This window comes from Alligator mississippiensis, chromosome 4 (genome assembly GCF_030867095.1).
Source record: "Alligator mississippiensis isolate rAllMis1 chromosome 4, rAllMis1, whole genome shotgun sequence".
NCBI lineage: Eukaryota > Metazoa > Chordata > Crocodylia > Alligatoridae > Alligator > Alligator mississippiensis.
This window is the reverse complement of record NC_081827.1, coordinates 99,048,246-99,074,295: the sequence shown is the minus strand read 5'-3', so window position 1 is coordinate 99,074,295 and position 26,050 is coordinate 99,048,246. Positions and strand designations below refer to the sequence as shown.

Sequence of the window (26,050 nt, the reverse complement as noted above, 5' to 3'; positions counted from 1 at the left end):
CAGTCTCTTAGTCCTAGCCCCAATTTTGGGGTTTACATTCTCAGTTCAGTCACTTGCTGTCACTTGCTTCTGCTGATACTGCTGCTGTCATTGTCACTGTCTCCAGGTCCAACTGTGTTGCTGTTATTTAAAGCTAATGTGGAGAAGGTATTGTTAGAAAGGAGCTCGCTGCCTCTGCTCTTCCCGTGCGAACGCTGTTCCTCCTCTGCATGGTGCTCCCAGTCATGGCATTCCAACAGCACATTGAGAACCCTAGAACAGGGGTTTTCAACTTTTTTAGCAAGTGTACCCCTTCTGGCGGCTGTGGAGCGAGGTGGAGGGTGTTCGCACACAGCAGCTGCCACCATCACCCACCACCCCGTGCCACCGCTGGTGGTCAGCAGCCTGCAGAGCTGCATGTGCAACCAGCCGTGGGAAAGCAGCATGGGGTGGTGGCAGAGGTAGCTGCTGCAAGCAATTCCCCTCCCCCCCCCCCCAAGCCCTGCTTGCCCCCCTGACTCCTTGCCCACCCCCCCAGCTCTGCTCCTGGGAGCGGGCATAGAAACATACTTACCCCACCTGCCATTGAAACCCTCACAGCAGCCCAGTGGCCAATCAGGAGAGCAAGCTGGGGTGGGGAGCACCAAGGTGGGCCTTGCGGGGCTGGCAGCACCCTTCATGCCCCACCTCCTCCTCTTTCCCTTTCCCCAGGTAAGAGGCAAACATACTGGGGGAGATGCTGCCACTGCACCTGAGAGCATGCTCCGTCCCCACCCACCCCCATGTACCCTCAAAGAGCTTTCTAAGTACCCCAGGGGGGTGCACCCCCGGTTGACAACCCCTGCCCCAGAAGAACTAAGGACAAAGGAATTGCTGTCTCTACTTCTCAAGTCTTTGCTGTGTCCAGTCCCTCCGAGCACTGTCATTCTCTAAAGTCATTCCTTGTGCCAGTGCTGTTATGTAGCCAGATGTACAATGAGAATTACAGGGTACAGGGGCTCTGGAATGGGCCCACCTGCTCCAGTGGGACTGCTAGGTACAGACAAACCTTTGACCAGGTATCTAAGAAGAGAACTGGCAGCTGAGAGTAACACCGGTCTCACAACTTTCCAGGAGCTTCTGGCTTTGTCTTGGAGAGCTGTAGCTGCCTTTTTTAACCCTCATGTGCCTGTGTAAATCAGGAGACACTCCAGCACAGGCAGGAAAGCTATGCTGGTCTACAAGCTCCTATGAGAGGACAATTATGTCACCTGGTTTTTGTTTAACAAGTGCCAGACAGGAATCAGTTGGGTATTAGATTCTGTCCAGCCCTTATGAAGACATATGAACAGTCTCCCTGTGTGGGCAGGAACTTCACTTCTCTGGGGCAAAATGGCTTCAGTGTGCCACTGACATGTTGTCAAGAGCTGAGCCTAAATAGTTTGCCAGTCTCACAGTGGATGCTTGTTGACTGAATGCATTTGCAAGCACTGCAAGCTAAATAGCCTCATAGTAGGAAGGTGACATGGTTTCCTGGCAAAACTGTCAGAGCTTGTTAGCTTTGCAAATCAACCAACTGCATTTTCTTTTTTTCCCCTCTTTATTTAAAAAAAAAAAAAAAAGTAGCTGCGAAATCTAGTTCATGCAGTGCTAACTCGGCTAGTTTTCATGTTTTCTTTACTCGTTTGCTACTTCAATGGGTAGCTTAATATATACTGTTTTTCAGTAAAATATATATGTGACAGGGGGGCCTCCCGGGGCTGACCTCTGTGGCCCGCCCGCCTGTCACCGTGACAGCAGGCCTACTCAGGGCGGAGCTCTTCATGGCCCGCCCACCTGTCTCTGGGCAACTGCCCACTCATCTCGCCCGCCACGCCTTTGATGATAATGAGTTCAATTATGATGATAATTAAGCGGGAGGCTGCCCTTTGACTGCCCCGATGCCCAGGGGCGCTCTGCGGCTCCGACCTCCCCTAATACCGCAGCCCAAGCCTCGCAGATGGCATCATGGTGTTCAGCATCTCACCGGCCCCACACTGGGCCCCAGAATTTTCTACGCGACCCCACTATGGTCTTCCCTACTCAGGCGGCCACCCCCCCCGAAGCCTTGTTCCCCTCTCGGGTGTGGTTCCCCCGGAACCTTCGGCTACCTAGCCCTGGCCCACCTCAAGGCCAGTCGGGACCCCAGGCCCCCGGCTCTTGGGCGTCCCTTGCAGTGGGCCCCCGGCTCTTTTGACCCTCACTGGTCCTGGCCCCAGCATGGGCCAGTTGAGGGGACTCTCCCCTTTTGGGCTGGGTCTTTCTAGCCACTCACTAACACTGGGCCTCACCATGCCACTACTCCCTTCCTCCTAGGAGCAACCGCGGCACCTCGCCCACATTACTCCCACTCTCGGGGTCCGCCCTCTCTGGGCCCCTCACACACACGGACCCTCTCGGCCCTCCTCCAACTCAGGGGTCACCCACCCGGTGGTGGTGGGAGCTAGGGGTTAAGGCGCCCCGACCCGCCTTTCACTGGGGTGATCACTGGCCTGGCATTTCCTGGGGGCTCCCGCACCACTGAGAGCCCCACCAGACCACCCACTCCCGGCAGGGTGCAGTTTCAGGTCATGCCCAGGACCAGGAGCCTCCTACCATCCCCTTGCAGCTCCCCCTTACCTCCGGTTCATTCACAGCAGCCCTAAGGCCAGGCAATGTTGCTGCCTGCCCTCCTGCAGCCAAACTGCCTGGTTTATATAGGCCCCAAAATGGCTGCCCTAATCAGGCACCTGGAGGCTGCCAGCTCCAGGCCCTTAAAGTGGCAGGAGCACCCTGTGCTCCGCCACACTCCTCCCCTCCTTAAATCACCGCCCCCTCTCTGGGGCCTCTCCTCACCGCCCCCTCACACTGGGGCTCCCCATATTCGAGCCTCTGGTCTTATAGGCCCCACGCACTACCGACCTCCCAACTGGGCTCACCGTCCTGCTCTCTCCCTTCCCGAAGCTATCTTCCCCTCTCGGGTGTGGTTCCCCCGGAACCTTCGGCCTCTAGCCCTGGCCCACCTCAAGGCCAGTCGGGACCCCAGGCCCCCGGCTCTTGGGCGTCCCTCGCGGTGGGCGCCTGGCCCTTTTGACCATCCTGGTCCTGGCCCCAGCATGGGCCAGTCAAGGGGACTCTCCCCTTCGGGATGCTACCGCAGGACCCTGCCCCCTTGAGGCCTATCATTGTGCTGGCCTTACTGGGCTCGATGTACTGCCCCTCTTGGGCTCCTCATCGGTGGCCCCCTTCCCACCGGGGCCTCTCACTACCGCCCCCTCGCACTGGGGCTACACAACCCACTGGTTGCAAGTGGCAGGAGCACCCAGTGCTCCGCCACAATATACCTTAAAACTTATAGTACAGGATGAGCACGTGACCAATGAAGGTTGGTCCTGAAACAGTCAGTTTATAAATCAAGTTAGTATAAAACTGAATGCAATGCAGGTTAAGTGCTGCCCTTGTCTTTCAGCCCTTTGCTAGTTCTTGTGTTTATACAGCTACATTTCCCTAAGTTCTTCTCTTTCTTCCTTCTCAGTGGCCGTGATGCTTAATGCGCAGTAGCACATCACAGCCTGGACAGCGCTAATATGCTGCTGCATGGTATTATTAGGCTACTGCACAACAGTGTCACTAAAAAGGTGTTCACCAGCATTACTGCACATTTAGTTAGTACTTCATTAAGCAAGTACTAAATTAAACGTGCAGTATTAAATTAAATGTGCATTAAAGAACGTGTAGACATGCCTAGTAGGAACATGAGAGAGACTCATGCAAGTAATGGGGGAAACTGACAGCACCCAAATCCTGCCCACCCCAACATGGATCGTTTACTTACATAAATAATTAGTGAAGACAATGTGATGTCTTAGCTATGCAGGCATGTAAGTTTTTTTCAGGATTGGGCATAACAACCCAGTTAGCAATCACAAAGGTACCATATTTACTCAAATATAAGATGAGGTTTTTTTCCCCCCATCAGCATGGGGGGAAAAGCTTCTCATCTTACATTCGTCTATGAAGAAACTTTATTGAATACATTGTCATTAAACTGCTGCCAAAAGCAGCATGTGTGCTCAGTAATGGAAACCACCTAGGAAGCTGATTAAATGCAGTCAACACTAAACATGACTAATAGACACATGGCTCATGTTGGACAAACATATTGACAGGAAACTTTTTTTTTGTGGCTCTCAACAAAAATAGGCAGTACTTTTTTCCTCAGAAGGGAACTGGCACTGGGCCTGGAGGTACTGCAATGCCAGGCTGGCATTGGGAAGGCCAGAGCCAGCCTTGACACCCTTCCCTTGGTGCTAAAAATGCTGCTACTTTTGATCTTAGCCAAAAGACTGAGATGCTTATGGGAATCTACCACAAGAATAAGTTAGTAGAGCTCATATGAATAAGATATATATTAGTGCCCATTGCACTCATTCCCCCTCAGCTCTGGCTCTTTAAAGTCATAGTGAGCCACTACATTGAATACATTTTTACTTCCTCTTCACTCCCACATCTTAGCGGTGCCTTTCTTTCCCATATCTAATGATTCCTGTTTTTTCACCAGCCTTAAATGTCTGGCAAACATCACCACATGGGGCCCAAACATTTCATCCAGAATCCTTCTGTTGTCCCTCTTCTCAGCCTGTCATATATGGTTAGTGTGGCCCTGACCTCCATGGGGTGGAGCTGAACCATGTTGCCCTGTCCCTTATTTGCATATACATTTTTGGAGGGTCCCAGGACTCCTGACAGGAACACCTGGTTTCAGTAATGAGTGGGGAACTAATTAGCACATGGATCCTTTGTGGGGGTGGGTATCTGGAGTACTTGCTCATGCTGAGCAATGCTGAGGTATGGGGCCATCATGGCTTTAAACTTTGTTAACTCTGCTGGGGCCCAGCTCAGTGTCAACTGTTGACTTTGCTGGGCTCCAGCCCAATATGTTAAATCGTGGGACTTATGGCTTTAGACTGATATCATGCATAGTTTGCACTATATGTAAGTAAGTACAAAAGTGCTTCTTAGAGGTTTGTTTATACCTCTGCTAAACCTTGCAGCAGTTTCACAAAAGGTAAAATGCATCAATTCCAGATGAACTAAACTGCTGTAGGCATATTTATTTAAAATCAGTCTTTTCAAATTTGCCCCTCACTTCCATGTGTTCAGGGAGAGCAGGGTCTGACAGTAAGGCAAGGTGGGGAGAAAGAGCTGGAGGCGCCTAACTATGTGTAGGGGTAAAGGTCCTGGTCTCCATTGTATGATAACACAAATGGTACCTGAGAACAAGACACAGGGAAACCAGTGACTGATGTCAACTCTTGTGACTTCTTCACAAGTGACCGGAGTTTGGTGGGGTTGGTCCCAGTCTGACAACCGAGTGAGAAGCTCCAGCCCTCTCATGAACTTCCAATGGACTTCGTATGGGGGAGAACTGATGTGGAATGGTTAAGAGATGGGGACAGAACTGATGTGGGGTCTGAGGAAGAAAATTGATTTGGAGGTTGTGGACAGAAAGAAGTGCTGGTTAGAAGACAAGCATATGTGTGAACTAGAGGTTCTGCCACAGGAGCCAAAACCAAAGCTACCTGTCTCAGTAAATTAGGGTGAGCAAGCATCTTTGTCTCTCTTTCTCTCTCCCTCTACCTCCTAGAATTGAGTAGGGAGAGTTCAGAAAACAGTATAATTTAAAAAAATATTTTGTGCTTTTTGAGCCTTTGGGCTTGGCAAGTGCAGTTATACCCAAAGTACACAACTGAAGCTCAAAACCAGAAATATTTTTTCCTGCATCATTTTTTGCTGTTAGCTGTATTCTCTGTAACTTTATGAGATACTAGCCAATAGCCCATCAAGAATGATGGGTGGGGAATCCGGGCAGGGACAGAGGCCTTCATCCGGCTCCTCCCCACCTTTGGGGCCGGCCCTGCTCCATCTTTCCCCCGTTTCACTGTGCAGCCAGGCCAGGCTGGGCTCAGCGTGCCCTCCCCCCCCCATTTGGGGTCAGGCCGGCCCAGCATGCCCCTTCCCCCAGCCATTGTGGGGCCAGTACTGGGCGCACCCCCCACCTTCCCTGCCACCATTTCAGGGCCAGGCCACTCCCACCCACCCTCCATTTTGGGGCTTTTCCCCCACTTCAGGCCTGCTCCTCCCCTGCCACCGCCGTGTTGGCCTGGGCCCACTGCTTCACCTCACCCCCCCCTCATCAGAGGGAGCAGCGCAGGAGACAGGGGAGGTGCCTAGGCTTCCCCCTTCCATAGTCACCGCCTACAAGGAGTGGGGGGCAGGGGGGTGTTGGTCACTGCCCCGTGTTGCTGCTGCCACTTCCACCTCCAAGGAGCAAGGGTAGGGGGACCCAGCTCCAGTGGCCTCCACCCCCCTGTTCTGTCCACTCCATTGCCGCCGCTGCTGCCACCTCCAGGGAGCAGGGCAGGGGGGTGAGGCCAGCTGTGCTCCATTCCCTGAGGCCCCGCCCCGCTCCATTCCTTGTGTCCCCACCATCATGGTGCACGCTTCGCCACATCACTGTCTCCTGTCAGAACGCTGTATTTGCATTCTGATTGGTTGGTTCTGTCAGCCAATCAGAGTGCAAATAGGAATGGGGGGGGGTGGGCAGGGACAGTGTCACCACCCCGCACTGCCTTCCAGGAGCAGGAGGGGATAGCTTGCCCCACCGTCCCCCTCGGACAGCACCCTGTGCCACTGCCACCTCCAGGGAGCAGGGCAGGGGGGAGGCACTGCTGGCCTTGCTCCCCTGCTCCGTGCCCTCTGTCCCTGCCATCATGGAGGTGTGTTGCTGCCGCCTCCTGTCCAGAATGCTCTTGGAGCACTCTGATTGGTTGTTTCAGTCAACATTGTGATTGGCTGCTGAGCCAACCAATCAGAGTGCAAATAAAATGTTACGGCCAGACTATGGCTTTTATAATATTAGAACTAGCCAATTGCCCGTCAAGAATGACCGGGGGTGGGAGTGGGGACTGGGATGGAGTGCCACCACCTAACGCCTCATGCTGCCGCTGTTCTGCCTCTTGCAGGGACTGGGGTGGGTCTCTGTCGAGTCCTCCGCACAGCTCTGGAATCATGGTGGCACTCCCTCACGCTTGGAGCACTCTGATTGGCTGTTTCCATCAGCCAATCAGAGTGCGAATAAAGCATTACAGCCCAACAGACAGACTTAGGCTTTTATAATATTAGAATAATGGTCCTGATTCTCTGCTCACACCTGTGTGTAACCATGGATTTCAGGGGAGTAACTCCTGACTTACCTTGTGAGAACAGCATGAGTATTAGACCTGGGAATACCAGACAGAGTATAATTTAAGGCCATAGTCTCTTTGGTGTTTCCTGACATTTTGTCATTTTTACCTGTGAACTTTAATGCTATTTTAATGTAGTTCTTTTGTATTTAATTTATGATCTATACAGATGTTTATACCCTGTCCTCATCCCTATGGTATCTGGAGCATATCAACTGAAATCATACAGTCAAGCAAATGCAAAATGCATGACCTGTCTAAAAAGGTTGTTAAATAAGAAATAAGCCACCTTCACTGATAGCACTTAGCTGCCAGGGATTAGGTGTTCCTTCCACTCTGTTCTGAAGATTGAAAAATCTGGACTCTCACAAGTATTATTTATTCATACAGTGGTTTATTATGCACCCATCACCAAAGCCTGTGGGCACATTCACATAATTATATGACAGTACATTGATGATACCTATTGGAGGCAGTGACAATTCTTGGCTTCCCTGCTGCCCAGCTGTGCCAGCAATTAAAAACACCTAGTCCTAGCCACAAACCATGGAACACGAGGTATGCAGATAAGCCTTGCTACATGCTGACCCCAACAGTTAACAAGGGCAGTGGTAGACCAGCAAAGGGAGTACATTTCAAAGCTGATAGCCTTTAGTTCTGCCATGAGATATTCACTACATCTGTGCAGTGTTGGCAGGCATGTATCAGCTGATCTCAACAGTAGGGAAAGAGATGGCCTCTTCAGCTTCCGAGTCCTAGATTAGATAGGGTTTATAGTAGGCCTGTGCGAGTAGGCAGCTATTCGATCCAGCTTCGGATCCGGCTGCTTTGGATGCCAGGGATCTGATCCGGAGCTCCAGACCAGGTTTCTGCTTCGATCTAGCTGAAGCGGCTCCAAAGCCGTGCCAGAGATCCGGCCATAGGGTATAATGGGGAATCAATAAAATATCTATAACTTTGTTGTTTTTTGTCTGATTTGGATGAAACTCGTTGCAGGGGCTTGGGGGGAACTGTACCCCAAATTCTTGAAAGCAAAACTCATGTCACGTGTATGTGTTACACCACAGGGAGGTGAAAACTGCAGGGATGGTAGCCCCTGCTGAGGCCACAAAGCCTGCCAAGTTTCAAGAAGATCAGTGCAGGGATTTGTGGGGAACTGCACCTCAAGCTGCTGACAGGCAAAACTCATGATGTAGATGACCCTATGTGTGTTAAGGCGCAGCAGGCTGAAAACTGCAGGGGTGGTGGCCCCTGCTCAGGCCACGAAGCCTGCCAGTTTTCAAGGAGATAAGTGCACGGGTTTGGGAGAAACTACACCTCAAGCTGCAGACAAGCAGAACTCGTGACATGGGTGACACTGTGGGTGTTCAGGTGCAGCGGGGTGAAAGCTGCAGGGGTGGTAGCCCCTGCTGCAGCCATGAAGCCTGCCAACTGTCAAGGAGATCGGTGCAGGGGTTCTGGGGCCCTGCGCCCCTAGCTGCTGACAGGCAAAACTCGTGACATGGGTGCTTGTGCAACTGACTGTATCTGTCTTGGGGCAGTATTGATTATTTCCTCTCCTTAGTGTGTCTGTGGTTTTGTAGGTGTTAATTGTTGCTAATTAACTGGTTACATTAGCTAGCAACTGTTTATTGAGCTGGTCCCTGAATGAATCTTGATTGAACACAGTAGCTTAGAAGCCAGGCCTGCAGTAGTTCCATCCCTTCCCCCTCCCCCCTCCAAAACAGACAGTTGCACAAGCACCCATGTCACAAGTTTGTCTGTCAGCAGCTAGGGGTTCAGGGCGCCAGAACCCAGAAGCCCTGCACCTATCTCCTCAACAGCTGGCAGGCTTCGTGGCCACAGCAGGGGCCACCATTCCTGCAGCTTTCACCGTGCTGCATCTTAACACACACAGTGTAACCCATGTCACAAGTTTTATTTGTCCGCAGCTTGAGGTGCAGTTCCCCACAAACCCCTGCACTTATCTCCTTGAAACTTGGCATGCTTCGTGGCCTTAGCAGGGGCCACCACCTCTGCAGTTTTCAGCTCGCTGCACCTTAACACACACAGGGTCACTTATGTCATGTATTTTGCCTGTCAGCAGCTTGAAGTGCAGTTCCCCCCAAAGTCCTGCACCGATCTTCTTGAAACTTGGCAGGCTTTGCGGCTTCAGCAGGGGCCACCTCCCCTGCAGTTTTCACCCCCCTGTGTTGTAACACCTACAAGTGACATGTGTTTTACTTTCAAGAATTTGGGGTTCAGTTCCCCCCGAGCCCCTGCACCCATCTTCTTGAAACTTGGCAGGCTTCATGCTCTCAGCAGAGGCTACCACCCCTGCAGGTTTAATCTAAATCAGACAAAAAACAACAAAGTTATAGATATTTCATTGATTCCCCATTATACCCTATGGCCGGATCTCCAAAGCAGCTCCAAAGCTTTCCAAAACACTTCAGAAGCTCCGAACCACTTTGGGAAGCCTAACAAAGTCAGCACTTCGATCTGGACATGCTGCTTCAGACACTGAAGCATCCAAAGCTTCTGATCTGAAGCAGGGTCCAAAGCCTTGCACAGCTTTAGTTTATAGACTATAACCTATATCTTGAAAAGCACTGACGAGTTGGGTAGCCAGTGCCCAACACACTTGGTATATGTTTGCAGTGGTCTGTTCCACTTGGAAGGTGAACTGAAGTTTCTGAGAAATCTATGCTGGTTAGCATGAGGTTGGGTGCTTTTCAGCAAGCTGTGCCTTTGGCAGCAGCAGAATGAACAAGTCTTACCAGATCACCTTCAAAGGAAAGGGTCCAGTATCTTGGCAAATCACAGATGGAAAAGAACAGTTGCAACACACACTGCCTAAAAGAATAGAAGTAGTGATGGGTCTTGTGAAATCTTAAGACTGAATAATTTTTGCAAACGGCAAGCAGACATTAACAGAAGGAAGAACTGGGATAAAATCTGCCTACCACTCTGGACCTTAGGTGGCTGGATGTCACAAGCTGTCTGTAAAACAAGGTGATCTGCAGGATAAAATTGGTTGGGGGAGTAGATACAAAGTTGGTAGGCTGGTGTAATTTACACTGGTGTAATTCACTCCTCGCTTACTGAGAGGCAACTTTTCCCTGGGATAGAGTGATTTATCCAAGTGCAGTCTTGCACGTCTACTCCATTTTTATTTTGAAGAGAAGTCAATTTACTTTGTAGTAAACCCCTCATGCATCTTCACCCTTTGCTTCCTTAGTGATTATATGGAGAATAGGACATTCCCATTTTATCACCTATTCCAAGGTCACCTGGATGCCAGCATTGCCTCTGGCTGATTTCTCTAAGTCATACGTCATGCTGAAATGTTTGCTAGCTCTCCCTCATGGTAGGAGCTTGTGACCATTACTGCATATTGATTTTTTTTGTTCTGCCTTCCTTAGATGTATTGGGTGTTAGCCGCTGCCAAGGCTGGGGATTTAAACTGGGGTGTGCTACTGCTCCTGCTGAAGCTTTAAACCTGGAGGTTTCTGGAGGGTCTTGCCACTCCACTTAGGGTCAGACTAATCGCCCTGTTTGGAGTCAGAAATAAATTTTACTCCATGGTCAGATTGGTATAGACTGTGGGGGTCTTTGCCTTCCTCTAGTAGGGGACATGGTCCTCCTCTTTGGATCTCAAGCATGTTTTAACAGCAGGACATTGGCTGCTGTTCTCCCCCTGCTTTACCTGTGGCAGGTTAGGGTGTTATGTCCTGTGGCTGTGTCAGGGTTGATTGTGTAGTTTTGCTAATAGGTTAGTCAGTGGATTTGTACAAGATGATTTGGATAGGGATGATTCTGTCTCTGATGGGAGAGTTGGACTAGATGATCTCTGGAGGTCCCCTCCAGCAGTATTTTTCTATGATTCTATGATGAGCAGAACTGATGGGCACTGCTTATAGTAAGAGCTGCCCCATGTTGTTCCCCTTATTGTTTTAAGTTGCTTATACCTGTGCTAGAGGTAAGTCATTCAGCTAAAATTTTCCATGCTGAAGGGTTGTTTGATTGTTTTTTTCACTGAACAATTTCAGTAAGAGTGGCTCACCCATTTCCAAGAACAAGATTAGGGGGAAAAAATGCTGTGTTTTCCATGTGGAAAAAACCTTTCAAACTTAGTTGGAAACCTATCTGAACTATGAAGCGTGGACTTGAGGGGGAGGGAAGTCTTCCTGTTGTCAAAGAAAAGCCTTTTGCCACCTACCCAATTTCCATCAAGTTTAAAGCTTTTCAAAAAATCACATTTCTCACATATAGAGAGACCTGTTGGAGTTTAGCAATTAAACTTTCTGAAGATTCCCCCTGCACTGGAAAGACTTCAGCCTATAACTTGCAGGAGGACAATGCCATGGTGGCATTTAGCACAGAAACAAAGAGCAGAGAGACTTTCACACTCGTATGCCAGTGAAGCCTCTCCAGAGTCATTCCTAATAGCTACTCTCAAGCCTGCCAGAGACCAGGGTCTCCAGAGCAACTATGGGTGGAGAGCCCTGGAATGACTCACTGCTCCATTCCTGGGCTTGAAACATGCTTGCAGGAGGGGGAGGGACAGGTCATGCTTGATGGCACCCCTGCTAGGACACACTGCTGCAATGGGGATGGCCTGAGTGCTTTCCTTTGCTGGTGTCCAAGTAGTAAAGAGGAAAAACACTACCTGAAGGGAAGGCAGAGAAAGCAGGAGGTTGACTGGGGAGAAGGCAAAGACATTGGAAAGAGCTGAGTGGAACAAGGAGCCTTATGGGGAGAGTGGGACCAGAAGATAAGTGCAGAGAGTCTGAAGCTACCTGGGCATGGAGAGTTGGGTAGGTGAGTAAGTGAGTCAGTGTGGGAACCAGACTTAGAAGAGATGAGGAGCTGAAGGGGAGAGACTCAGACAGAGAAAGGTGACTGCATCTGGAGACAAGGGGAATGGGTGAGAAACTGATTGAGTGGGGAAAGAGAATGGGGGGATAAGGGTCAGACTGGGGGAAGCAAGAGCAGAAGAGGTTTTGCCTACTATAGAAAACTCTCCTCTGAACCTTGAATGGAAGCCAAGGTCCCTGAGTTTCACCCCTCCTTTGCTGTCAGCAAATACCTGTGAAACTCACTGGCAAAATGTGTGTGTGCACATGCGTGCATATCACCCCCCTCTACTGGTGGTCTGCATAGGGGGGTGACAACTTCCTATTGCTATCAGTTGCCTTCTTAAGTCTAGTAGCAGAAGTCTGTGCTGTGACTAAAGATCCCCAGCCATGCTGATGATTGATTAATACAAGTATTAGACTGGAAATAATTAACCATTTTTTAAATTCTCACCCTGGCACCCCAGCATCTGCTCTCTCAGTCCATTGTGGTGGCAAAAATGAAAATGTTTCTGGTACTTGGATCATATCAGTGATATTTAGTTGGTTATCTCCTGTGGATTGGCCTCCCTGGCTCATCTTTACTAGCTGACTGCACCCAGTGATCATCACTTTTCTTTGCCTGGAGCTTCATCTGTGGGAGCAGGGGGTGATTCTAGATCTCTGATTTAAGATTGCATTGGCACTTACACCAGTAGTATCTGAATGACATCCAGGCTAACAAAATGCCATTATGAGGTCCTACTGCAGAATTGGGAATCTTCCCCTCTCCCTGGTGTGGTTGCTATAGGAAGTGCTGCTGGGGATAGTTGGGTTCTTCTGGAGGGAGTTTATGGTATATGAGAATATAATATGATGTGCTGGCTAAGAGCTGATATGATTTTTGTCAAGGGAAATCCTGTCTCACCAGTGTGCTGGAGTTCTTTGAGGGTATGAACAAAAACGTGTACAATGGGGATCCATTTAATATAATATAGTTGGATTTTCAAAAAGTTTTAAGGTCGCTTACCTAAAGGCTCTTAAAAAACTGAATTGTCATGGGATTGGAGGAAAGGTGTGTTCATGGATTGGAAAGCTGGTTGCAAGATAGAAAACAAAGAGTAGAGCTAAATGCTTATTTTTCAGGATGAAGGAAAGTCATCCTGGGGTCCCACAGGAACTGGGGCCAATTTCATTCAACATTTTCATAAATGACCTGTAAAGGGGAGTGTGTAGTGAAATCACAAAGCTGGAAGATTTTACTAAATTATTCTAAGTAGTCAAATCCCAAGCTGATGGCGAGGAGCTGCAGAAAGATCTCACAAAACTGAGCAGGCAAAAAACTGGCAGATGAACTTCAACATTAATAGGCACAAAGTAGTGCATGTGGGGAAATATAACCTCAACTGTACATCCACGGTCCTAGGCTCCAACTTTGCTGTTATGACTCAAGAAAGAGATCTTGGATTAATTGTAGATAGTTTATTAAAACTGCAAGTTCCATGCGCAGCGGCAACCAAAATAGCTAATAAAATGTTGGGCAACAATAAGAAGGGAATTGAAAACAAAATGGAAAACATCATCATGCCACTGTGTAAATAAATTCATGGTGCACCAAATCTTCAATAGTGGGATCAGCTCAGGTCCTCACGTGTCAAAAAGGATGTATTGGAATAAGAAGAGGTACAGAGAAGGGCAACAAAGATTATCAGGGGTATGGAGCAGCTGTTCTACCAGGAGCAACTAAAAAGGCTAGGACTCTTCCATTTGGAAGAGGTTGTAGAGGCAGGTAGTACAAACAGGTTCAAAAAAGGATTTGACAAATTCCTGGAGGACAGGTCAACTGAGAGCTAATAAATCAAGGATATTAAATAAATAATAGCTAATAAATAAACAATCAACAATATCCTGGCATTCCTAAGCTCATGACAGTTGATGCCAGGGAAGTTATGATAGGGGATGGATTCCTCTAGACATGTCCTGCTTATATGCACTTCCTCTAAAGCATATACTACTTGCCAAATAGATGGTCTGACCAATTATGGTGCTTCTTGTGCTCCTATGCAGAAAGATGTTACAAGACTCATTCTGGTTATGGCTGAAATGCTATGTCGAAGAGGAAGGTCATACAGCATGATATAAAGATTAAGTTTGTGAATGAAGATTAATCTGACAATTGGGAGAATGGAATTGGTAGCTGAACTTGGTCTTAATTTTCCCCTGATTTAAAAAGAACATGCAGTGATTGTGTTAGCTAGGGCCGGACATTGACATTTGCTCTTCTTCTGGGGGGTTGATTTACTCCGTTAGACATTAGTCAAAGATAAAATGTCCGTGATGTCTACACAGTAGACTTACTGTCACCAGTGATGGCTTTTGCAAACAAGGCTCTGCTCCTAAACCAGAATCAGGGTAGAACTGGAAGCACATTAATTAGCATAAGGGGTGAATTAATCAGCCCTGCCTCTCAGCAATACCAGTTATTCTCTTGAAGCATCACGGGAACATGGCTATACTAGTTTCTGCTTATGAGGCAGCCTGTGCAGAAGAGTGCAGGATGTTTGAGGTCTCTGTTGTTTGGCACAATGAGTTTACCATGTAGACATGGCTAATGAGTACAGTTAGGTGACTGGCTTACTTTTGCAGAGTAGATGGAAGGATTGGTACAATGGACAGAAAGAAGGATAAACAAAAGGAGCACACCGAGAATGATGATGGGGTAATAGAATAGGCAATGCTGCCATTTTGCGGTATCGTGGGTGACTGTATGTGCATGGGTCCTCAGTATGCTAAATGAGTCTCCATGATGCAGAACTGCCCCCAGGTGCCTGCAAACTCCATCTAGGGATAGATTATAGCTCCGAAGGGAGGAAGGGATAGGGCAGGCATATTAGATAACAGATGGAGAGTACTATGGAGGGATATAACTAAAAGTTGATGGATGGAAAGGATATGGAGAAGTGAGCAGAAGGATTGTTAGGAGAATGCATAAGAGTTGTGGAGAGTGGGAGGATGAGTGGGGAAGAGAGAATAAGAGTAGTAGTCAGAGAGGTGCAATAAATAATGAATAAATGCATGATGGGAATAATGAATGAACAAGGGAGATAGTGGGTGGGTGAATGGCAGCAGAGGAAGTGATATTAGGGTTTGTGTAACTCAGAGTTGGTGCACATGAGCACGAAACTGGAAAAATGAAATCAGTCTAGGTTCACATCTGCAGCTAGTCTGGTGCAGGTCACCTTTCTCCCACGCAGAAACTGCTCCCTTTCTGCTCAGCATAGAGCGACAAAAAATCAACTTGTAAGCTTGTCCTATTTTGGATTAATCCTGAAAAATAATGCGACTGTTTCTCCAGTAAATCTCCCCTTAGCTATAGTCCAGACCAGCTAGTGGGTAAGCCTCCCAGCTCAGGAAAGGAAAGGACATGCAAACTAGCTGTGCCTAGTCAGGCCAGTGGAGGCCAGTGCTGTCTTCAACTTCCTGCTGCCACCCTTTCCTCAGGTGTTCTCCATTGTCGTCTTTGGCTGCATCGTGAACGAAGGTTACACAAACCATCAAGACGAGAAGGAAGAGCACTGCATCTTCAACCACAACCACAATGCCTGCAACTATGGCATCACCGTGGGGGTCCTCGCCTTCCTCAGCTGCCTTCTCTACTTGGCTCTGGACGTGTATTTCCCACAGATCAGTAGTGTCAAGGACCGCAAGAAAGCAGTGCTCTCAGACATTGGAGTCTCCGGTGAGCTTCCTGGAGGCTTGGTGTAGCACTTCTCCCCTCCAGGAGCTGGGGAAGGGGGAGGACCCAGCTGGCCAGTCATCTTGAACCCATCAAGCTTTTCAAGTGGGCTCCCTACCTCTTTCCTCCTCCCTTTCTCACCTTCATCTTCCACATTTCCCCCTATATTTCCCTCTCCTCCTTATACCCCTGCCTCTGCCTTCCTTTCTTCTCTCCCAGTTTCTTCTTTCCTTCTCCTTCCTCTTTCTCCCCCTTCTTTATCCCCTCCTCTTTTTTCCCTACTCTCCTCTTATTTTCTTCCCATCCTTGTTTTCTCTCTGATCCTCTCTCTGACCCTCCCTCTGAACAACTTCATTGTGGCTTACAGTGGGATAGTAATGCCAGAGGCAGCTCAGGGGTTCATCACCTGCTGGAGGAGATGTAGGTGGATGCACACATTGCAGACTTGTCATTGTTGACAGGCCTTAAAGATGACCTGACAAGGTGAAAAACATCTGGTTCTTGCCCCTTTACTTTCTTCCTCTATGGTGCATAAAAACAGCCTGAAAAGATTTCTTTCCCTGGCCCTGCTGTTTTTTCCTTTAGCTATATCAAGCCTTGGCTTCATTGTTTTTTTCCGGGGTCTCCTTGGAAGATGAGAAAGCTGGAATAGGATCTCCCTCAACCCTTATTTGAACATGTGGAAGGTGATGAATCGTGTACCAAAGAGGTCTTTCTTCCCAACTCTGGGTGCTGGAATCAGTTAGGTATTCAAATAAAGCACAAATAAAACAGAAAACCAACAAACAAAACCCCTCAGAATGTTAAATATTCCAAAAAATAATTTCCTTCCATGTTGCTTCTGCACCCTCTGTGCTCTGGGGCCCTGCAGAGCTCTGTCCAAGCACTAGTAACCAGGGCTGTTCTAATTCATGACCTGCTTCCCATGTCCTTAGGGACCCCTAATCTTTTAGTGCTGCAGAAAGCCAGGTGGGGGTGTGCACCTGGCACTGCAGCTGAAGGGCTTGGCTATGTGGCATCACAAGAAGGGGCCTTTCTTGCACACTTGCTGCTATCCTGCCACTTGCGGGGAAGTGCTTCTGAGGACATGCACCCCCCCTCCCCCGCCTGCACTCACCACATCTGGAAATGAGGCAGGGAACCCTGGCTGAAGATGCCCCCTCACTGCAACTTCACTACTTCGTTCAGGCTTTGGAGCCTGTGAGAAGGGCACCTATGGGTGAGGTGAGCTTGAGAGCAGTGTGCCCTGGAGCACTGGGGAAGCAGGGTAGACAGACCCCATGTCTCTGCCCTTCCTTCTGTTTTCTACACTAGATTCAGTTGCCTCCCTTTCAGAGCTCCCTCTGCCTCTCCTGCCCATCACCCCACTTATCTCCCTTCTCACATTTCTTTCCCAATCATTCTTTTTGTCATTTTTCACTTCCTTCCAGCTTCACCCCATGACACCCAGAACAGCTTCCCTGGTGATGGTACACTGAGACCGTTGCTTCCCATTCTTGAAAGCAGACAAATAAGCCACTTGTTCTTCAAGGGCTTCCCAAGGGAGCCAGTGCAGGCCACATTCAGTTCTCTAGTCTGTAGCTTCCATACTTCCCCCCACACCTAGATTTTTGATCCTGCTCATTTATCATTCCTTGAGACTCCCCAAGAGAACCATGGTTCAGCTGCCTTCCTCCGTGCCGGTCACTCCTCTCTTGTTTTTCCTTTTCTCTACCCTTCCCATGGGGGAGGGGGGATGCTGCTATTCTGCCTGTGAGCAGTATGCATCACTCCTCTTTTAGAAGAGCTACAGAAGAGAGGTTTTGTTGGTAATCATTTGAGGGTATTAAAGAGCCTGTGCACCTTGTGGAAGGTATTAGCTCTGGCCTTGTGAGCAAATCCCAGGCTGTGTAGCTGCAGGCTGGCTGCCTTCAGTTCCTCTGCAGTGTGTTTTGGAGGATTGCTCTTCACTTGTCCTTCCAAGACAGTGTTGTGCAGCATGCCTGGTGCAGAGGGGGCTGCATTTTGGGTTGGCTCCAGTGATCTCTCATTGGGGCAGGACTTGCTCACAGAGTTATTTGCCAGTCATGTGACCCTCCCAAGCTTATGCTGATAAAACCTTCTCACCAAACCACTCACTTTGCAGACACTTGCCCTGGAAAGTGGCAACACTGCCCTCAGGTAAATCCCCTATCCTATGCAACTCCATTGATTTTAGGGGAAGCTGCACAGTCAGCATTTAGCCCTGTCTGTAACATCCTTGGGGACCTGGCAGGAGAGAAGTTGCTGGAGAATTGTAATGCCTCTATTTACTGCTTACCCTTCCCCTTATACCCCTCTCTCTCTTTCCATGGTGACTTCTCCCAGGATTGTGGGCGTTCCTCTGGTTTGTTGGCTTCTGCTTCCTGGCCAACCAATGGCAAGTTTCAAAGCACGAGGACAACCCTCTGAACGAAGGGGCAGATGCAGCCCGAGCAGCCATCACCTTCTCTTTCTTCTCTATCTTTACTTGGGTGAGTAAAGCCGCTGTGACCCTGTGCAGGGTCTTTTCCTCACAAGTCCCTTGCATAGGAGTGCCCAGCCTCTTCCAGTGCTCCCTGGTAGGATCAGATCAGCCCCATAGAGCTGTGGCTGGATCCAACCTGTACATCCAGAGAGGCTGCTGTGGCTTCTGACAGAGGAAAAGTAGAAGGGAAGAAGGTTGGTGCAACGGGAGATGAGCTGGGAGACTGGGGTTTAAGTCCACAGCTAACTGCCTGGACAAGTCAGCTTCTCTGACCCTGAGGAAGAATACATCTAAAGTGCATTTGAAGCACTTGGATACCATAGCAGTGGGGACCATACCATAAGTAATGCAGAGGCTGTGTCTCTTCTTGTGTGTTGGCAGCATCACTGACATGAGCAGGAGCTAAGCCAGCTCTGTGGGGGAAGGGGGAGCTGGTCAACTCTCTTTAAGAGGGTGTGCGCTCTTCCTCCTCTCACTCTCTAGCCTGCCCCCTGTCCAAGTTCATGTATTCATTTTGTAGAAAGAAGGTGGTAGCGTCTCTTTGGGACCTCCCCTGAGGCTTCCTTTTCCTTCTCTTTCCACCTCCCACTGCCATTAATTTTTCTGTATCCAAGGAGCCTCCGGGTCCTTTCAGGCTAAGTGACTTTTCATTTGAAATGGAAGAGACAGAACAAAACAAGACAGGACACAAGCAAAGTCTCCCTCCCTGTGGATGTCCAGGCTATGGCTTTCCTCCAAAAGGCTATGCATGGGGCAGCCAGACACCTCCTGCAGACTCAGAGGTGCAGGGCACTGAAAACCTCCTCAGTCCAGTTGAACAGATGCCTCTGTGGGTCAGCCAAGTCTGCTCTTCTTGGACAGTCTCTTTTCATCTTTAATGCAAAAGGGGCTGTAAGTGGGGAAGGGGAAAGCAGTGGTAAAAAGAACTGGGTTTGCCCTCCTGAGCAGTCTGTTGAAGAAATGTATCCCACATTCTTCTAAGTGGGGCCTGGCACTGAGGGGCCTTTGCCCAAGGACCAGTGTTCCTCAGCCTCACGGAAAGGCAGCTGCAACATGGGACGCTTTCATGAGGAGGTGGGGGATCCTGTCTGGTTAGCTCTTCTCTCCGTTTGGCTGGAGGGAGGGATGCCTGGTGGGTGATCCTGTCCATACCATGCTGGGAATCCCCCCTGTCCTGTTCCATAGAGGGCTTTTGGTTCGTTCAAGTGGTTGCATTTGATCTTCTCTTGCTGACTCTTCTCCCCACCTCATTCTCTCCTCACAGGGCTCCTTGACCGTTCTGGCTTTCCAGAGGTTCAGAGACATTTCTTTTCAGGAAGAATACAACACGCTCTTCCCTAGCTCCCCTCCGCTACTACCCTAGTGCCTTCCCCTCGTGGGGGAGTTGGGGGGAGGGGTGCCTGGAGGAGAGGAGGTGTCAGACTGCTAGTGGTTCCGCGCTCCAGGTCAGGGGTGAAGAGAAGGGAAGGAGAATAAAGCTGTATGCTGCAAAGGCAGTGCAGCCAAGAGCATCAGGAGAGAGAATAAATATGCCTTGGGACTGGAGTGGGACTGACTTGTCCCTTTAGAGGGTAATTTTCCAGTGGAGAGTTGGAAGTGGCAGTTTCTCCTTCTTCCCTTCCTTCCGTGACTCCCCTGCACCTGACTAATGCTGAATAACACCAGTGTGCCTTTCTGTTGGCATCTCCTGAATCTTAACATTTTAGCCAATATAAGGGTTTTCCCCACCATGGTCCTTTCTTTCTCATCTCATCTTCTTCTAACTCCTCTGCCTTTTTTGTGCCAACTTCCCTCTGGGTGGTCCACGGGTTACTAAGCTGTTCATTCCTGGCTGGGCTGGGGTAAGGAGGCAGCCACGCTGGCTGAGGAAGTGCCATCCCTGACTACCACATCCAGTCCAGATGTTCTCATTGCACCAAAGAGCATTCCAAAAGCAGCGTCTGAGGCAGAGAGAAGTAACCAGGCTGAGTACTGTCCAAACTCCTGGGTGGAAAATGTCTGCCTTCCCTCCCCGTTCACTGCCCCCCCTCTACCTCCCAAAGATCTGTGTTGTGTTTTGTAGATTTGGGCAGCACTGCTGGTCATCCAGTGGATGACTGGCAGTGAACAGGGTAATAGGATCAGCTGCTGTCTCCTACTGGCCCATTTCCCACCTCCTCCAGAAGTTCTTTCTGGAGCCTGAAGGTGTCTAAGATGAACTGGGGCATGAGACCTCTGAGATGGACCTGTTGGAGACCACCTCAGTCATTCTAGGTCTGTATCAAGGCACCATCCAGGCATTCGCAGTCTGTGCCGCTCATGCCTCAAAGCCAACTAGAAGCCACATGCAGATCACTGGAGTCCCAGCTTCCCCGGCTCACTCTGCCTTTCTCTTCTGGTGGTGGCTTGGATTCCCAAGGGGCCACACTAAGTCTCCTGCTCTTGGGGGTGTTTAAGCAGTGATTCCAGACTTGCTTTGTGCACTAATCTCTAACCACTACTAACCCAGCCTTTGTTTCTCTCTCTTCCTGGGTCTGCTTCCCCTTCCCTTTTGCCCACCTCTCTCTCTCTCTGTCTGTCTGTCTGTCTCTCTCTTTTGTGCTTTCTTTCTCTCTCATTCCCCCTCCAACATCTTCCCCTGAAGGTGGGCCAGGCATTTCTGGCATACCAGCGATACCGCCTTGGCGCCGATTCAGCCCTCTTCTCCCAGGACTACACGGACCCGAGCCAGGACTCCGGCATGCCTTATGCCCCCTACACAAACGAGGATGATGCAACAGATGCAGTGGGGACGTACCAGCAGCCCCCTCCAGCAGATGCTTTCGGCACTGCAGCACAGGGGTACCAAACACAGAGCTACTGAGCCACCGGTGCTCCCCCCTCCCTCCTCCCTCTGCCCCCTTCCCACTGCCGGCAAGAGGTTGAGGGGCAAAACAGACGTGCATACCAGCGCCACAGGCGGCCCTCGGCCACACTCCAGCCTTCTGGGTCATTTGTTTTTATTTATTATTTTTAAAAAGAAAAGAAGGAAGGAATCCAGCACTTCCTTCCCTTCCCCTGTCCCCCACACAATTTATGCACCTGAACTAAACTGTCAGTTCCAGAGCATGTCCCTGTCTGTGTCCCATCCAGCGTTCCCTCCTCCCTGTAGGAAAGCCAGTGACAGACAGGCATGAAGCTTACCCCTTTGGTGGGCAAGGGAGAGTAAGCACGTGTGGGTGAGATGACTCCAGAGGTGGAGACAGGAGGGGAGAGATGGCGTGTTTGTGTGTGTGCAAGCAGGCAGAAGGCAAAGATCAGGGGGCTTGGAGGTGTAGGGTTGGTGCATGTGTGTAGTGGACCAAAGGAGGGATAGGAGTGCGCATGCAGGCATGTGGGGGTGGGGGGAATTAGCTGTGGGCATGGATGAGTGTGTAAGTGATCAAGGAGTGAGTGAGCATGCAGACATGCCACAGAAGGGGCTGGAGAGGTCCAAGACATGGGGTGGGTCATAAAACTCTTCCCCCTACCCCACCAAGCTATATACAGGCAATCTGGCACTGGTGAGATGGGGATGCTTTATTTTTAGAGAGTGTGGGAAGGAGCAGTGTTGAGGATGGGAGTTTGGGTGGGGGGGGGAACTGAAAGATAAAATGGGGTCAAATTTGCAGGTACAATCAGAAACCACACAGACTTGTCTGTAGATTTTAACAAAGAAAGTCAGGTAGTCTGGGCTGGAGGGGCTGTGCCACGAGGCTCCCTCTTTCCCCAAACCCCTTTGTGGTGGAGGCAAGGTGTTTTCCCATCCTTATGGATCAACACTACTGCCGTTAACTAGGCAGGGGGAAAATATTGTCATGGGGAGTCCCCTGAACCATGCTGTAGTCTCAGCATGGCAGGAGTTAGATACAGGTACTTCTCACTTAACATCGTCCCAGTTAACTTTTTGTTATTATGTCACTGATCTATTAGAAAACATATGTTTAAAGTCGCGCAAATTTTGGTTATAATGTTGTTTGGTCACCACCTGCTAGTAGGTAACTCCTGTGACATAACTGGATTCGCTTAACATCATTTCACTTAAAGTTGCATTTTTCAACAATGTAACCATGACATTACATTAGTGAGGAGTAGCTGTGCCTGAATAGATGTTCTCAAGAACTCCCCCTACCTTTGTCCCAGGGGATTAAAACTTGCATGGAATGAGGAGGAATTAACTGGGCTGATTCTGGGAAAAGCCAATTTGAAACCAGATGGAGAACTTTGCCAGCAGTCCTAGGAATCCTGGCCTTTGTCCAGTTACGGTTGTGAGGAGAAAAAAAAAACTTAGACCAGGTGGCATTTCATATCTATAGGCCTATGGATTGCCCATTGTTTTCCCTTTCACTAGAAAGAATGTCCTGGCATCGTTGCCTTTGTCTTTCTAACTGGGAGTCCCTTGGGGAGTGGGAACACACTGATGGGTCTGCTAGCTGGCCTCTGATCCCTCCTGAATGGAGATACCCATTGAGTCAGATCCCCATTCCCTGCAACAACTGGGCTTTCGGCCTGTGCCCCAACTTATCCCAAAAATCAGTAGCCTGGAGCAGCAGCACCATTAGGTGAGCTGACCAGAGAAACTTCTCTGCCCCTGCTGGAACCCTGCTGAGCTTTCCCCTCAGTGAAGCTTAACTTATGCTTATAGCTCTTTGGAGGGGAGGGGAAGGCTGAGCATCTAAGACTTGGTCACCTGAGGTCTTGCTTACATTGCAGTTGATATTGCAGAACAGCTCATGTGAGCGCTCTTTCAGAGTCTAGATGATTTTTTTTTCTCTCAAAATAAATACTCAGCTTTGGGAGAGTGCTACTTATTCCAGGAGAGGTCACTCCTGAACAGTATGTCCACAGCCAGAGCTATACTGTGGTAGCCTTCCTCATCCACCTCCCCTTTGTAAATGCATCCTAAGAAAATGAGAAGCCAGGATCTAAAGCTAGGTCTTTTCTCTGGCTATGCAGAGGAGCACTAAGTCTGAAGCTACCAGCCTGAGCTGCACAGTGGTTTTTGATCCCTGTTGGCTGAAAGGAGAGGGGTCAGGAGCAGAAACAAGGTCTCCCATGCAGCACTGCCAAGCACTAACCCTCACCCTCCATACACCCTTAGGAGTGAAGAGCACTTGCCCTTAGGATGCTGACCCCAGCCTGGTCAGGACCCCCAGCTCCTGCCAGGCTTGGGAGTTGAGCAGGTGTCTGAGAAGGCAAGATGACACATCTGGGTTTCTACCTCCCCTCCCTCAACATGGCTCAACCTCCCTGAGCTGGAGAAGGAAGGGAAATGGAGATGCAGTCCTGTAATGGGGGTAGGAGAAACCGTATAAGGAGTACCCTCCCATGTATATATGCACAGCTGTTTTTGTCTGCAGTCTGACTTTAAAGAGCTGTTTCTTTGAATTGCCTGTGGCACTGCCACATTTAAGGTGTGGAAAGAGGAAGCTGTCACAAGTGGGAGCTGGGACTCCAGCTGTGGTCTGATCTATGTGTACATGTGTGTGTTGTCTACAGATCCATGCCATTGGCACCCCTTCCCAGTAACCTGCTGTACCTTCTCCATGGCTAACGGCTAGAGAGGAAAACAGCCCCTTTGCAAGTGAAGCGCAAAGGAACTGGGCAGGCCCTCACTCCATGGTCCCATGTGAAAGCAATACTGTAAATAGGTTTGGGGGGGATTTCCTCCAGTCTTCTTGTTGCAGCAGCCTAATATTTAGGCTTGGGTATGCTTTATCACAAGGGGTTCTTCATAACAGATATGGGAAATGTCCCTTTTTATCTACCCCTGAAGGGAAAGTAAGAAGGCTGGAGCCAGAGAGGGTAGAGACCCAAAGTGTTTTCACGAAGTGTTTCTTTTTTTGTTGGATGCATCTGTTCTGGCTAGGGTGGCAGAAGGCAGTGAGATTAAACAGTGGTGTCCCAGGGCAAAACCCCATCATAACTTTGGGAATGAATCTCTTGCCCAAGCATTCTCCCTTCACTCTTGTGAGAGACCAGAGACAGGACTGCCCCCAGCAAGGGCATGGGATAAACCAGGTCTCTCACTCTTAAACTACAGTCTAGACCAGGGGCAGGCAGTTATTTTGGGCAGAGGGCCGCTTACAGAGTTTTGGCAAGCCATCGAGGGCCACATGGCAGGCAGCTGGGGCAGATAAATATTAATTTTCTAAGTATTTTAGGAGCCCTGTGGGCTGGATAGAATGGCTTGGAGGGCCGCAGCCAGCCCATGGGTTACATTTTTACCACCTCTGATCTAGACCCTAATGTGTTGTCTTTTTGGAGGGTAACATTGGGACTGTTTTAACCTCCCTGTTTCCTCTGGAGCAGGCAGGGGCCCTAAATTTATTTAAAGTAGGCCAGCAGGGAGTCCTTATTCCTCTTCTATCCAGCTTCTCAAATCTGAGATCCCCAAGCTGACTTTCAGGTTATTTTCTACCTCTCTGTCCATCTCCTCATTCTCTGTCAGACAATTTTTTTTCAATGGCAAATGGGCCCTTATTAAGGTGCCTGCTCTGGCACTTCACTGAGCATCTTCACCTTTGCCTGATAGACAGACTCCTTTCAGTGTTAATATGCCCCCATCCTTAAAGAATGTGGGATTGGGGAAGACAGATGCTTGAAGCTTAGAAGGGTAGGAAAAGGAGCAGAAGGGTTTCTAAGAATGACTAGCAAGCGTTTCCCTCTGGGCTGCTATTGGCTTTCTCTGGCAGGCTTGCCAACATGTATATACTGATCAGGTCCCACTGGGAGTGAGGTAGGAATTCTGGCCTCCTTGTGCACACGCATCCCGAGCAAGTAAGACTCAAGTTAGAAGCCATCTCATAACAGGAGGTGGTGGGGGCAAGAGCTTCACACTAGCTCTAATTGCTGCAGTCTCCTGATGAGCACCAGGGGCACAAGGCCTATCCACCACAACATGTGTTTTTCACTGATTCATGATACATCCCCCCCTGTTCTTCCCAGCTGCTCCATAGCAGCCAGAGGGAGCCTCTGTACCTGATACTGCCAGCACCTTATACCCTCGTAAGGTACAAGGGTGGGGAGCCTGGGGATGCAGGACAGATGGGTGATTCCTCTGAGGAGTTTAATCTCAGTCTCTGGAGAGTACTAAACAGTCCTGGAGGTCAGCTAGGTTGTTTCATGCAGCATATACAAACCATTTCTCCAGAGAAGCCAACTGTCTCTGTGGCACCTACAACTTCATCTGGATTTCTCTGCCTCTCCCCTGCAGCATTACTGCCTGTGTATAGTATATATATTATATATATATAAAAAGATGTATAATATAAAGCTATACATATATACATATATGTGATGACTAGTGGATGGCCTGCTGCATACAGGATCCCCAGGGTGTCTGTCTGATCCTGAATGTCCCTCCACCTCTGCCCCTACCCAGTATGTTTTTCTGAAACATGACAATGAACCCTGCCTTCTTGGCACCTGTGTTTACGACGTCCTGTATATTTGTGGTTAACAAAGTGAAGGTGGTAACTACTGGTGTCTCTTATTAATAAAGTTATGTTGAAAATAACAAACCATAACACAGCTATGTTGGGTTTTTCTTTCCCTTTGTATCCTGTGAATTACTTCTTCTTTGTTTAATAGTGGTGTTGATTATCTTGACATTTGTATTAGTCCATCGCATTACCTTACTCAATCTGCTAACAGGGTGTATGTTTAAAAACATAAGTAAATATTAAAAATAGTCATAAACCACGGGTTACAGCAGATTCCAGTAGTAAATATTCTTCTACAAATAGGTGTCTGATTTCCACCAGCTTCAGTGTGATGATAAAATTCAAGT

The 26,050-nt window shown here is 49.1% G+C and overlaps 1 protein-coding gene across 3 annotated transcripts in view; it reads left to right on the top strand.

Moving 5' to 3' along the window:
* The window catches only part of SYNGR1 (synaptogyrin 1), a 35,567-nt gene extending 9,780 nt beyond the window's left edge, over positions 1-25,787 (top strand). Inside the window, exons 2-4 of one of the 3 annotated variants that reach the window (XM_006262363.3) lie at positions 15,542-15,779; positions 18,123-18,268; positions 20,885-25,787. In XM_006262363.3, coding sequence (XP_006262425.1) covers positions 15,542-15,779; positions 18,123-18,268; positions 20,885-21,103 — 603 coding nt within the window. In that variant the 3' untranslated portion in view covers positions 21,104-25,787. Of the gene's footprint in view, positions 1-15,541; positions 15,780-18,122; positions 18,269-18,875; positions 19,204-19,525; positions 19,807-20,884 lie in introns of those variants that run through there. The other 2 variants (XM_006262364.4, XM_014607793.3) reach the window with 2 other exon arrangements.
* Positions 25,788-26,050: the final 263 nt, after the last annotated feature.